General features: G+C 49.4%; 1 protein-coding gene across 3 annotated transcripts; it reads right to left on the bottom strand.

Annotated features, from left to right (window-relative positions):
• Nucleotides 1-89: 89 nt before the first annotated feature.
• Nucleotides 90-4,528, bottom strand: SMPD1 (sphingomyelin phosphodiesterase 1; the record flags this gene model as incomplete). 3 transcript variants are annotated; one of them, XM_079708116.1, is made up of 6 exons in its annotated part: nucleotides 90-863; nucleotides 1,051-1,196; nucleotides 1,402-1,478; nucleotides 1,786-1,957; nucleotides 2,523-3,295; nucleotides 4,229-4,528. In XM_079708116.1, the coding sequence occupies 6 exons, from the start codon at nucleotides 4,526-4,528 to the stop codon at nucleotides 454-456; spliced, it is 1,878 nt and encodes a 625-aa protein (XP_079564242.1). In that variant the 3' UTR covers nucleotides 90-453. The 3 variants fall into 3 exon arrangements, with proteins under 3 accessions (XP_079564242.1, XP_079564243.1, XP_079564244.1); XM_079708117.1 differs by having other exon boundaries at nucleotides 2,523-3,292; XM_079708118.1 differs by lacking the exon at nucleotides 1,786-1,957 and having other exon boundaries at nucleotides 2,483-3,295.
• Between the last annotated feature and the right edge of the window lie 10,030 nt (nucleotides 4,529-14,558).

Genomic DNA, 14,558 nt, shown 5'->3' with positions numbered 1-14,558 from the left:
CTCCTGGTACCCTGATCCCTCAGTTAGGCTCTTGTTTCCAGGGCCTCCCTGACCTTCCCGCCTCAAAACGAGAAACTGGGACAGTCATAGCAGGGTCTGGAGTCCAAGTCCCTTGTTTTTATTTTAACAGCCTGGCAACCAGGCAGCAGCAGCAGTACAGGGTTCCTGGCTGGCCAGAACGGGCCTGGGGTGACAGCTTCTGTCTGGTCTTCCCAGGGCAGTGCCAACTTAGACCTCTGCTCCGCGGCCACGAAAGGATAGCGGCCTCAGGGCAGCCAGCCCCGCTCCGATATTTTGCTAAACGAGATCCAGGAAAGGAGGTCTTGTTTCCGAGGTGTGCTTGGGCCCAGGGATAAGCTCTTCCACCAGACATTCTTCTCACCACAGTGGCCTTCTGGGGTTTTTGCTCCTTTTCTAAGACAAGCACTTTCCCACCTCTGGGCCCTGGGGGTGTTAGCATAATGGTGGCCTTGGCCGCAGGCTCTGGACAGGAAGGAGGTTTGCGTCCGGCATCAGGTGGCGACACAGAGCAGGGCTGTCTGACCGGGCGGAGAGCTGGGCGCACAGAGTGGCGAGGCGGCAGGGTGTGCCACAGGGCTCTGAGGGCGGGTGGCCCTTATGGTAGAGAAACCAGAAGGTCTGGAAAAGCTGCGTGTCGCTCCGCATGCGGTACACCAGGTCGTGCCAGGCAGCGGGCAGCACATTGGGCAGCCCATAGGTTTCCCGAGCCCTGTAGAGGAGCTGCCAGTGCGGTGTGGCTCCGGGCTCATTCGCCTGCGTCAGGTTCAGGATGTAGGTCTCGTGGTCCAGGACCAGGTGAGAGCTCCCGGAGTAGTTGCCATCTATTTGGTAGACACGGTACCCTGCAAGGAAGGAGGGCTGACTGGAGAGGGAAAGGGCAAAGGCAACTCCAGTGGGGAGGCAGAGCTCGCCCCTGGGCGGCCTTGGCTCCAACCCTCCTTCCTCTACCCCGACAGCTTCCTCCCTCTCATCAGCTTCCTCTATCCCGAGACCTCCTTTATCCCAACAATTTGCTTTCACCTCACTCACCAGGATTGAGGCTGATGTAGGTGGTGGCACTGGGCGCCAGGAAGGCTACAGATAGCGGCCGGCTTAGGGTCTCCTGGTCATAGAAGACCTCAAACTCATCCACGTGGGTGTGGCCAAAGAACTGACCAGCTAAGGTGTTCTCATACCTGGCCAGAAGACACTAATCATACTCAGAAGTTTCAAGCAAGGGGGAGGAGGAGATCTGGGGACGATTGGATGCTTTGTTTCTCCATCCTGTTCAAGGAAGTAGCGTCCCCGCCCCAGTGGGGCAGCAGGGATGGTGAGATGCTTGAGGGAATTTCTGACCTTTAGACTCTTCACCCGCTTGCCCCCAACACACCTCCCTCCTACCTCTCCACAATTCGGTAATAATTCCAGCTCCAGCTCTTCAGGCAGTGCCCTGGGGGAATGTGGCCAATTATATGCACCTGTGGGGAGAGTTAAGGAAGGTTATCAGGGCAGGAGGGGTCCAGGAAGCCCTGGCCAGGCTAGTTGGTACTCATCTTTCCTACAGTGGCTGGCATTCCTGGCCAGAGAGAGGGGGAGCACATGAAAGGACTTTCTAAAGGTGACCGTGAGCTGAAACCCCAAGGAACACTGTTGGGAGTGCCAGAAAGTCAAGCGTCTCTGCTCACAGGTGCTCCAGATCCAGAGAGAAGTCTATTTGTGAAGGGCCTGCTATTCCTCCCACCCTACCGGCACCTGTCCCACTGGGTTCCCACCACTCTCCCTCACTTTGTCTCCTCGGTCCTCAGAGGCCTGAAGCTCCCCCACCAGCCACTGGAGCTGTCCAGCAGGATCTGTGGAGTTGATCAAGAGCCAGAAGTTCTCACGGGAACAAAAATTCATATTGAGAGAGATGAGGCGGAGGCCAGGGCGTGGGGAAAGTGCATAGAACCCCCCAGTTCTGAAACAAAGTGAACACGGGTCAGCATGCATTCATAATCCTAGCCCTGCATGCCCAGTCCTGTGCAGGGAATCTGGGTGGAGGGCAGAGGCACCTAGGACATCATCCCTACCCTCAAGCCCACATTCTAGTTAAAGATCAGACAGCACTGATTATAGGGCCCTTGTGATTGAAGCAAGTGGCTCAGAGGACTAAAGGCTCTAGGAGTTCAGAGGAGACATAAAAGTGAGCTAGAAGAGGCAAAGGCCATCCAGAGGGAAGAGGACCTAGGCCTGGGAAAGTTGGGAAAAGCTGGGAAGTTAGAGAGGGGAAGGCATTTTAGAGAAGACCAACATGAGCAAAGACACAGACTACCATGGAGAAGGTATGCTGCTAGCCCTTCACCCTGTGAAGGAGGGTGGCTGGAGATAAGGGTGGAAATGGAAAGCGGGGTCCGATTTGGAGGGCCAGTGGCGAGAGCTGAGGACCCAGCCTAGAGTAGTCACACATAATGCTAGGTTCCCTGCTCCCTTCACTTTCATCCGTCTTTCTCCTCCCTTCCTGGGTTTCCGTGGGCCTCAAATACCTGAGGGTGCGAAGGGCTTCAGCAGGCAGCCAGGGCTCCCAGGCCTTGGCCATCGCCTCATAGAGCCAGTGCGAAGACTGGTTGCCCTCTATGAAGGGGGGAGGGAAGCCATTGACGGGTGTGCTCTCGTGGTTGCCCACAGCAGGGTACACAGGCACTGGCCCCAAGAACTTCTTCACAAGGTCTGTGACGGTGGTCAGGGCCCGCAGCTGGTCCTGTCGAGACTGCTGCCAGATGTTGTGGGCAGGGATATCGCCCGTCCAGTACACCATGTCAAAAGGGCCGGCGGGGCCCAGGCCACTCAACAGGCTCTCCAGGGTCCGCAGGGGCAGGTCACACTTGCTGTACTCACCCCAGTATCCAGCACCTGGCCGGGAGGCAGGCGGTGGGCCAGAATCCCGGCGGCAACACAGTGGGTTCTCACAGTTGGGGTCTGTGCCCTCCAGGTAGTCATGATCCCAGTGCAGGTCAGTGAGGAAGAGGACGCGGCTGACAGGGGAGCCTGGGGCCGGGGGCTCGGGCGGCTTGGGGGATGGCTTTGGCACAGCCGGCAAAGAGATGTTCCAAGATGAGAAGATGTCCCAGTGTCCACAGGAAGAGCCCAGGAGCAGACCACAGGCCTCAGACGGCCTCAGCACCGAGCGCCTCCACACCTCCACCATGTCGTCCTGGAAGAGCTGGACAGCTGACTGGCACACAGCAGGCGGTGCTATTTTCAGCAGCATGCACATCTTGATGGCCATGGAGCCCACCCAGGCCACGCTGGCCTCGTTCTGTGGTGGGAAGAACCAGTGGTGAGAAGTCAGAAACAGCACAGGGACCAGGCCAACACCTGGATACGACCTGTGGGTCTCCATATCCACACCGGGGCTAGAATGGACTCAGTACCACGTGGTGAAGAGATGTCAGTTCACCCCTGCCTCTCACAGACATTGCCCTGACTCAGGCATCACCAGGCCGGTACTTCCTTTTTAGCTTAGTGGCATTTCAAGCCTTTGCTTGCGCAGCTGGCTTTCTCGGGCACTGTCTGCTGAGTGCTCTGAAACTTGGGCTGGGCGGAATGACAGACTGACCAGGGTTTGGGGACACACACGAGGAGAGGGCCCTGATTCCCCAAGGAGCCCCACGAAGCACACCTACCAACCAGCGCTCCTCATACCCCCATCAGGGTCAGTCAAGGCAGCCCAGCCCCAACTAATCCCACACATCTGGATATTCCTTAATTCAGGTCCCCTTTGAGTGAGTAGCTTGTCCCAGGCACGGTGCTCAGGGCCGGAGGTGCTAGGTGTAAGGCGGAGGGGATTCAGTCAGGCACGCTAGGGTGGGAGTCCAGCCCAACCCCCAGCAGCCGGCCCCTCCTACAAGTGACTTCAGCTCCGGGGCGTCTATTCATTTGTAAAACGGAGATAACCACAGTAATGAAACCACCTTTCCGGCTAGATTACCCGGTATAAAAGGGTTGGCACGGTGCCCAGCATATAACTTGCGCTCCTTCCTTACTTCACAAGGTCACAGTGGAGGTAGTGATGGTGGTGGTATGCAGCCGCGGGGGGCCCCAAAGGGGGGCAAATTCAGTAAAGGCTTGTGGATGACAGCCTCTCCATCAGGGATGCTCTTGGGGACCCCGGAGCGCCGGCCTTAGCCCCAGCCGCCACCGCCAGCCCTCCCTTTTGGCCTGCACCTCCCGCAGCCCCTTTAGCGCTCACCCGCAGCCTGATGTCGATCGCGGTGAACAGTCCTTTGCAGGCGGGGCAGGTAAGGTTCCACCAGCTAAAGGCTTCCCGGAGCTGGGGCGCTAGGCGAATGAACTTGGCGGGATGGCCTTGGGCGGGAAGAGGATGGGCCCCGGCAGGGGCGCAGAGAACCTGGTAGTTGGGCAGGGCCAGCGCCAGCGCCAAGCCCATCCACAGGAGCCTCAGGCTGGGGGCCCCCAAGGACCTGTCCAGTGTCTGCTCCCGGCCCGACCTGGGGCGGCCCTGGCCGGAAGACACTCCGTGGCGGGGCATCGCCCGGCTTCCTAGACCAGGCAGGTTCGCCCACTCGGCCCCGGAAGGCGTAGGCCCTGGTCGGCTCTCAGGATCCCTGGCGGTGCCAGGGACACCGATTAGTCCCCCGCTGCAGTCGGCTGACTGCTCGGAGACAAGCCACAAAGCAGCTCCGCCCCTTCCTCTTCCTGGGTTCCGCCGCAGCTGATCTCGGTGGCTGGCAGCCTGGGCAAGGCTAGGGAGGCGGAGGTGCAGGCGGAGTGGGCCGGGCGCGCCTGGGACCCGCCCAGGATCCCGCCTGCGATTCCGCCCATGCTCTGCCCGCTGTGCGAGGCCGCTGTAGCCGCCCAGCCCTTGCTGGAGCCGATCGTGTGTGGCTGGTGAGAGGCCCCTCCTCTCTCCAGACCTGCACTCAAATTCCTGGAATAGCTAACTGCCAGGCCCACCGGACTTTAAACTGTGGAAGTGGAGAGGGCATGGGGGGTGTTGGTGGCCGGGAGTACAGCGGGGCAGGGATTCTCACACTGTCACGTCTCCGGCCCAGAGGGCTCCGACCCTCAATTTCTTATGTTCTGCCACTGCTATCCACACCCTTGAGTCGCCCTGACTGATAATCTTTTTGACTCAGACTTCTCCAGATGGAAGGGACCCTGGGCTCATGCGGGGACACCCATACCTTCATTATATGGAAGAGGAAACAGACTCAAAAATGGTGAAGTGGCCAAGAAGGGGTAAAGACCATACAGACAGGAACATGGATTAGAACTTGGGTTTCCCACCTTCCTGTAACCATGATGGGGAAAGCTATCATTTACTGAGCTCTACAGGATGCCCCAGGCACTGGAACAGGCACTTTATAATGACTAATCCTCAGTTCTAACAACAACCCTAAGAAGTAAGTATAGGGCTTCCCTGGTGGCGCAGTGGTTGAGAGTCCACCTGCCGATGCAGAGGACACGGGTTCGTGCCCCTGTCCGGGAGGATCCCACATGCCGCGGAGCGGCTGGGCCCGTGAGCTCCATGGCCGCTGAGCCTGTGCATCCGGAGCCTGTGCTCTGCAACGGGAGAGGCCACAACAGTGAGAGGCCTGCGTACCGCAAAAAAAAAGTAAGTATAATACTATTATTACCTCCATATTACAGATGGGGAAACTGAAGCATAGGAAAGTTAAGTGGCAGAATAGCAATTAAAACCTAAACTGTGTAACTCAGTGCTTCTCTAGGATCCACAGATCTACCAAGTCCTGTCAGTTCTTGCCTTGAGAATTTTTTTCAAGTGACTCCCCACCCCTCCCACCCCGAATCATATCAGATAGAGTAATTATGGTATAATAAAAAATATATTTGGTCTTATCTCCAGTTTCTGGCACTAAGCTCCTAAAACCTTTTGAATTTCCTGAGTGATGAGAGGGTCTTTTATTCTTTATACAAGCCCCTTTCAATCACACCTGAATTTATGCTAATAAGGTGAGTTAAGGTGGGACCCCTAAATAGCCTCAGGATGGGGCTGGTCACCAGAAAGAACTGATCAGAGAGTGAGATGTTTCAGTCTCACCCCCAATCTTCTGGTTGGGGAAGGGTGTTGGAGACTGAGCTCTATAAAAACTCTCGCAGAGCTTCTGGGTTGGTGAACATATCAAGGTGTTGGGAGGAGGGTATACCTGCAGAGGGCATGGAAGTTCTGTGACATTCCCCCACGCATGCCTTGCCCTATGCATCTCTTTCATCTGGCTATTCCTGAATTGTACCCTTTGTATTAATCAGGACATGTAAGTAAGGTGTTTTCCTGAGTTCTGTGAGCTGTTCTAAGCAAATTATCAAACCTGAGTAGAGGGTCATAGAACCCTAGAATTTACAGCTGGTTGGTCAGAAGTATAGGTGGCAACCTGGGACATTTTGTAAGCAGATAGGTTAGGGTATCCCCAGAGGAAAAGAATCAGATATAGCTTTTTGACATAGGAGAAGCCTTTTTTTTTTTCCTTTTTTTTTTTTTTTTTTTTTTGCGGTACGCGGGCCTCTCACTGTTGTGGCCTCTCCCTTTGCAGAGCACAGGCTCCGGACGCAGGCCACTCAGCGGCTCACGGGCCTAGCCGCTCTGCAGCATGTGGGATCCTCCCGGACCAGGGCATGAACCCACATCCCCTGCATCGGCAGGTGGACTCTCAGCCACTGCGCCGCCAGGGAAGCCCTCTTTTCTGAGCCTTTTAAATCCTCCCTGTCAGTTATGGCATTTCTTCCTCACTTGGTATGGGCCATCACTTTTTTTGATGCTATTTATTTATTTATTTATTTATTTTTATTGAAGTATAGTTGATTTACAATTTTGTGTTAATTTCAGGTGTACAACAAAGTGAATCAGTTATACATATATCTACTCTCTCTCTCTTTTTTTTAGATTCTTTTCCCAAATAGGCCATTGCAGAGTATTATGTAGAGTTAGTTCCCTGTGCTATACAGCAGGTTCTTATTAGTCATCTATTTTATATATAGTAGTGTGTATATGTCAATCCCAAACTTTTTTGATGCTTTTAACTGCTGATTATTTTCAACTTTCCATTATCTTTTCCAGTGTATTGATCAAGCTTAGCTATAGTCACTCAATTCCGTTATCCTTTAAAAATTTTTTATTTTCATTTAGGTATAGTTGATTTACAATTTTGTGTTAGTTTCAGGTATACAAAAAAGTGATTCAGTTTTATATACATATATATATATAAGAATATATATAATATATATATAAGAATCTTTTTCAGATTCTTTTCCCTTATAGGTTATTACAAAACACTGAGTATATTCCCTGTGCTATACAGTAAGACCTTGCTGTTTATCTATTTTATACATAGTAGTATGTATATATTAATCCCAGACTCCTAATTTATCCCTTCCCCTCCTTCCCCTTTGGTAACCATAAGTTTGTTTTTTATGTCTGTGAGTCTATTTCTGTTTTGTAGATAAGTTTATTTGTACCTTTTTTTTTTTTTTAGATTCCACATATAAGTGATATCATATGATATTTGTCTTTGCCTGGTTTACTTCACTTAGTATGATAATCTCTAGGTCCATCCATGTTGCTGCAAATGGCATTATTTCATTCTTTTTTTAAAAAAATTATTTATTTTTAGCTGCATTGGGTCTTCGTTGCTGCACGCGGGCTTCTCGTTGCGGTGGCTTCTCTTGCTTCAGAGCACAGGCTCTAGGCACACGGGCTTCAGTAGTTGTGGCACGTGGGCTCAGTAGTTGTGGCACATGGGCTTAGTTGCTCCACGGCATGTGGGATCTTTCTGGACCAGGGATCGAACCCATGTCCCCTGCATTGGCAGGCGGATTCTTAACCACTGTGTCACCAGGGAAGCCCTCATTCTTTTTTAAGACTGAGCAATTCCCTTATCCTTATAGTTACTGTTTCCCTCATGTTTCTCAAAAGCCTGATGCATTTCTTGCCACCAGTAGACCATCCCAGTTCAGTAGGGTCTCTCCAAGCTCCACCTGACCAGTGACAGGGTCCTCGTTGTCAGCTGGGTAGTGAGTGATCCAGCTGATCCCAAATCCCATCCCAGCATGTGCTTTTTCAGAGACCCTTGGTACCAACTGTTACGGGTTGAGTTACCCAAGAATCAGACCCTAGGATGGAGATGAACGTGCAGCAGGTGTATTAGGGAGTGGTCTCAGGATCACCACCTGTGGCAGAAAGGAAGAAAGTAGGACTGGGCAGTGACAGAGGACTAGCTTTGATGCATTCCCTACAGAGGCCGCAGCTGACCCTACAGTGAACTCTGAAGCTGAGATGACTCTTCAGGATTGTTCCAAGCTGAGGCAAGGGGATTGGACCTTTTTTCTCCTCCAAAACAGATCAGTCATAGGATGAGGGCTGCCCCAGAAAGCGGGTATAGCCTTGGGCGAGGTGGCTGTCCTAGGTGGAGGCTCCTGTAGTGCCTCATCCTTGAGGGCCATGTTCCAGCAGCACCCCAGCAGCTGGAGGAGTGAGTCCTTCATACCTGAAGGGGAACCTGGGGGCATAACACCACGTCCACCACACTCTTATTCCCAATGTCTGTCTTGGGATAGGGCACATAGACAACTTGGATATACTGTGGCCTAAGAGTCATTATGAAGTGGGGCCCTTCAGGGCTGGTAGTGAGAGTGGTCAAGGACAACTTTATTCTTGATTTTCTCCAGTCTTTAGAACCACTGAAACCTATTTTTGAGGCTCCCAGTCTCCTGGACAATGGGGAGAACTTGGAGAAGGGAAGGGGGGCCCAGTGTTTAAAGATCTAAGGCTCACAGAGCCCCTGCCACCATCGCAAACTGGGTTCCAGTCTAGGAGAGTGATTGGCAGAGGGATAATATGGGCTGCCTGGTTGGGACTGTGAACTTCCTAATTAATTTGGGCTAATTTGATCCCATTTAGGGTACCTAATGTTCCATTTTGTCAGGAAACCTGTTCAGATTCTATACAGGTAACCAGTCAATTCTTGGGCTGCTTTGGAAACTGCAAATTAAATCTGTAATTCATCAGCAGCCAAGAACTGATGGCGAAAGGGCTCCCTCTTGTGGAATTTTTAGGGAGTACCAGAGACCCTGAAGAAACGGTTTCTTCTGACAGGCAGTTCCAACGCAGTGAGTACAGAACCCGCTGTGGCAGGGCAGTGACTAAGGGTGTGGGCTTTAGAATCAGGCTCCTAGGTTAGAATTCTGGCTCTGCCACTCGCTGGTTGTGTGACCCTGCAAAGCATGTCACTTTCTGAACTTCAGTTTCTTCCTGTGTGACGTGGAGATAATAGTACAGGGTTGTGGTGAAGATTCAGTGAGCTAAAGAGTACTTAGAGCAACACACAGCAATACAGTGTCTGCATCTGCCATCTGTAATGACGATCATTGATTTAATTTAATGAGGTCCAACTCCCAGCCCTCCCCGGCTTTCCACCCCCTATTCACGGTGTCCACTGTCAGGGGAGAGGAACTCTGGCTGCAGTGAGGTGAAGACCAAAGGAAAGAATGTGGGAAACTTTGAAAAATCGCATCCCCCCACCCCCGTCCACCTAAGATGTAGGGAACATTTATTTAACAGACAGTAACAGCTCCTTTTATAGCCAGGAAGTCATGCATTCATTCACTCAAAACACATACACACACAGATATACACACATACACACTGATTTTTCAAAACAAAACCCTCATTGAATTCAGTCTCCCTAAAAAAGCCCTACTGTATAGTCACCTATTGTTATTCATGCAGCCTTCCGGGGCCTCAATCTCCCCACCCCTAAACTTCTCATCAAAGGATTCATTCAATACAAACAATTCTCCTCTGAAAGGAGAGGGATTAATTCTGCATCTAAGGAAAATATAGTTAGAAATTTCTCTATATTGTTATACAGTTGACCGTCGATATCCGTGGGGGATTGGTTCCAGGAGCTTGGGAGATGCCAAAATCCACTGGATGCTCAAGTCCCTTGTGTAAAATGGCATCGTACAATGAGTACAGTCGGCCCTCCATATCCACGTGTTTGGCACCCGTGGAGTTAACCAACCACTCAGATGGTTGAATCCGTGAATGCCAAACTCGTGGATACTGAGGACCAGTCGTGCTAGTAACTGAGCAATTCTAATCAGTCGGATGAGTGCTTCACTGGTTTAAGTGAGCGGAGTCGTGGGAGCGGAGAGGAGGAGCGTCCCCTGCAACTGAGGGCCCTCGCGGAGGTTTCCAGAGGAAGAGGTTCGTGTGCATAGATGTAGGAGGACTGATGCTCCGGCACAGGGAACCTCTCGCACCGTCCTCTAGCGGGGGAGGGCTGGGCAGGTTCGGGAACTGGGAGAGAAGATGGGAGCCCTGAGAGGGAGTCGGACTTGAAAAGGGCCAAGAGCTGAGGCTGGAGAGGCTGGCACAGGCTGAATTAGGAGGATTGCGCTAAAGGGTTTAGTCTTAATCCTCAAAGGGATGGGTGTATTTATTATTAATTTTATTTCTTCCTTCATCTGGCCAGCTGGCCATTCAGGTGACAAACACTTTGGGGAGTCTACTCTGTGCCCCGTGTTGTGCCAGGGAGCACGAGACACAGAGATGACTAAGACGAATGGATAAAGAAGATGGAGCACATATGTACAATGGAGTATTACTCAGCCATAAAAAGAAACGAAATTGAGTTATTTGTAATGAGGTGGATGGACCTAGAGTCTGTCATACAGAGTGAAGTAAGTCAGAAAGAGAAAAACAAATATGGTATGCTAACACATATATATGGAATCTAAAAAACAAACAAAAAATGGTCGTGAAGAACCTAGGGGCAAGACAGGAATAAAGACACAGACCTACTAGAGAATGGACTTGAAGATATGGGGAGGGGGAAGGGTAAGCTGTGACAAAGTGAGAGAGTGGCATGGACATATATACACTACCAAATGTAAAATAGATAGCTAGTGAGAAGCAGCCGCATAGCACAGGGAGATCAGCTTGGTGCTTTGTGACCACCTAGAGGGGTGGGATAGGGAGGGTGGGAGGGAGACGCAAAAGGGAGGGGATATGAGAACATATGTATATGTATAACTGATTAAATTTGTTATAAAGCAAAGAAATAAAGAAAAATTTAAAAAAAAAGAATGGTTGCTTAAATAAATTAGACTTCAGAGTATAAGTAAAGGACAAAAGGCATGAAATATGCAACAAGGGGAAATTTTTGAAAGTTTAGATGAAGAGTACTTTTGAGAGGAGATGCAAGAGAGGTCGTGGCCAGGGACCAGATCTTGAAGAGTTTAGCTACAATCTGGACAAGTGAGTCACTAAAGGATCCTTTAATCAGGGGTTTGTCCCCATAAGCTATGGAGTTGCAATGAGGAAGGGCCAGAAGATCAGCTGGTAAAGAATGGTGATAAGTCAAGTTAGAGATGATGAATTTTGAAAAGTGGCATTGAAGAGGGACTTTCTGCAGGGCATACAGATAGAAGAGATATTTGAAAGCAGCCTCAAAAGAACCAACTGGACACTGTGGGGAGGGAACTCTTGATACCTTCCAAGCAGCCACATCAGATCCATAGGTAAATAAGTGAAAAAAGTGAATACTCGAGTTAAAGACAGCAGGGTTTCTGGCTTGGGAGATAGACAGATGGAGCACACGTGTAAGTGTTGGACCGGGACAAGAAAAGAGATACAGCTTCCCTGAGGCTGAAGGTGCTGTACCTCAGCCTTGTGTAGGGGGAGGAAGAAGACAGAAAGTGAAGGGATTTCAAAGTCCCTGTGGCCTCCAGCGGGTAGGAGTTTGAGGCCACACAGGCCTTGGTCTGTACTGCCTTCTCCCTCATCTAACAGGTCCAAGTGGCTGAGGTCTCAGCTCAGCCACTCGGACACTCACAGGGTGCGTCTCCACACAACATGCACATCAGGCACCCAGCCTGAGACAGTTACCCAATTACCGGATGTCTGTGAGGGCGCAGCTTCAGTGTCACCTCTCTGTCTCCACTTCCTGGAATGGCGCTCACTGTTTATTTGTTTCTGAGAAAGGAGTGAGGCTGAGGCGGGAGTCTGGAGGAGAATGTTGACAGTACAGAGATAGCAGAAGGACAAAGAATTTAAGGAGAAACAGCCAACCTTATTGACAAGTGTGCCTGGAAATCCAGGTCAAAAGGTACAGACTTCCAATCATAAGATAAACAAGTACTGGGGATGTCGTGTACAACACGATGACTGTAGTTAACCTGCTATGTGGTATATGTGGAAGTAGTTAAGAGAGTAGATGCTGAGAGTTCTCATTGCAAGGGGGAAAATTGCATTTTATTCTTTTTCTTTTTTGGTATCTACATGAGATGAGGGATGTTAACTAAACTTATTGTGGTAATCATTTCACAATATATGTAAGTCAAGTCATTATGCTGTACACCTTAAACTTACACAGAGATATATGTCAAATATATCTCAATAAAACTGAAAAAAAAAAGACTGGGAATCCAGATATGGATATGGAAAAAAAAAATGATCCAAAACCTGAGAAAAGATGAACTCTTATGCTATTGCCTGGATGGTAAAGTTGAATCACTTGGATAGATTAAATGGAAAAGAACTTTGTGGTTTGATCTGATTGATCTGGTTAACAGTCTCTTTTAGAAAGTTAGAATTTAACCCTCTCAGTTGCTCATTAGTCTTGTGATGAGCCTAATGATCTTTAACCGAACATATTTTTCTTGCATCTTATCTAATAATTTTATCTACATACTCCTTTTTCCTCCAAAGAAAAAAATTTTTTCAACTGGGTTTCTTGGAAGCCTAGATCCCTTGAGGGATAGCTTAAAATAAAACTTTAACCCTTGATTAAGTCAACTTGTCTGAGAAGTTGCTTTAACAAGGCCATTGCTTGGCTTTGTGTGAGTAATACCACCCACACTTTTCTGTTACACCTGTGTAGTCACCATACCCCAGTAAGGTGTTTCAGAGACCATCTTGGAGATGGGAGAATTAACAGGGAGGATTTCAATGTTTTTAACGGCCAGTTTTCTTAAAATTGAAAAAGTAATATATACACATGTTAAAAATTGTTTTTAAGTACTTTAATGGGTATACTTTAAGTAGAGGATGCATTCTTCCTACCCCAAACTGCTGAGCCTTTCTCCGGAGAGAACCATGACTACTTCTCTGTGTGTTTGTAGAATGTTCCTGCCATAATGTGTGTGTGTGTGTGTACATGTGTGTAACAGAATGTTGAATGGGACTCTTTTTTAAAATAAATTTATTTTATTATTTAATTTTATTTATTTATTTTTATTATTTATTTGGCTGCGTTGCGTCTTCGTTGCTGCCCCCGGGCTTTTCTCTGGTTGTGGCGAGTGGGGGCTACTCTTTGTTGCGGTGTGCGGGCTTCTCATTGCGGTGGCTTCTCTTGTTGCGGAGCACGGGCTCTAGGCGTGCGGGCTCAGTAGTTGTGACACATGGGCTCAGTAGTTGTGGCACACAGGCTTAGTTGCTCTGTGGCATGTGGGGTCTTCCCGGACCAGGGCTTGAACCTGTGTTCCCTGCATTGGCAGGCAGATTCTTAACCACTGCGCAACCAGGGAAGCCCGAATGAGACTTCTGATATCTAAATATTTTGACAAACGCTCTAGCCTTAGGCAATACACATACTCAAAGGATTACTTAAAAGTTGGCTTAATAGATCCTTTGACCTTCACCCTAACATCCACCTTCAGTCTATGTAAAATAGGTCTGAAATTCTATGAAAGTTAAAGCATAAGGGGCAAGTGCTGTGGTTTTCTAAGTATGTTTGTGTATGTGTGAGTGTCAGATGGGGGGAGGGGCACGGTGTTCCAAGAAAACCACTCAGAGTGACTGGGAACCTGGTAACTTTCTCGGGGAGAAAGTCTTGGGAGAGTTGCAGAAACATATACCCAGTGCAATCTCAATGACGCTACCAGGGCAAAGTGTGGTGAGAGAGTTCTTGGAAGAACTGAAATGTGACAGAGTCTGCTGCCTTCTTTCCAACTATGTCTTTCAAGTAAACTCATGTACAAACATGCTCTGGGGACTGTGGCGGAGCCAGCTGTGGCAGGTGAAGGAGGTGGATGGAGAATGAAAGAGCTATTCACATCTTCTTTCATCACTACAAGTCCCCAGGCCACAGAACTGGCCTGAGCTGGAAGTGCAAGGTTAACGGGGGAAATTCTGATTTGGAAATGTCTTGAATTTTGATTTAGGCAGAACATAATCATTTCAATACCTCGAAGTGAGTTTAGTTTTATTTTATTTATTTTATTTTATTTATTATTTGGCCTCACTGCGTGACCTGTGGGATCTTAGTTCCCTGACCAGGGATGGAACCTGTGTCCCCTGCAGAGGAAGCATGGAGTCTTAACCACTGGACCACCAGGGAAATCCTGAGTTTAGTTTTAATTACCAATGTGAGACTCTTTCCATCTGAAAGTGACCAGAAATCTATGAGATCTACTTGAGACATCATGGGAAGGGTGGTGTGAAAGGGCATTCAGTGCAACCTGTATGAAGGCTGTGGTAGGAAAGAAAGCTGAGGCATGATTGTACTTCACTGAGTTCAGTTCATTCAATATTCCATTGC

Source organism: Hyperoodon ampullatus (assembly GCF_949752795.1).
Source record: "Hyperoodon ampullatus genome assembly, chromosome: 7".
Taxonomy (NCBI): Eukaryota; Metazoa; Chordata; class Mammalia; order Artiodactyla; family Ziphiidae; genus Hyperoodon; species Hyperoodon ampullatus.
The sequence above is the reverse complement of the archived record's forward strand: the minus strand, read 5'-3'. Positions and strand labels throughout refer to the sequence as shown.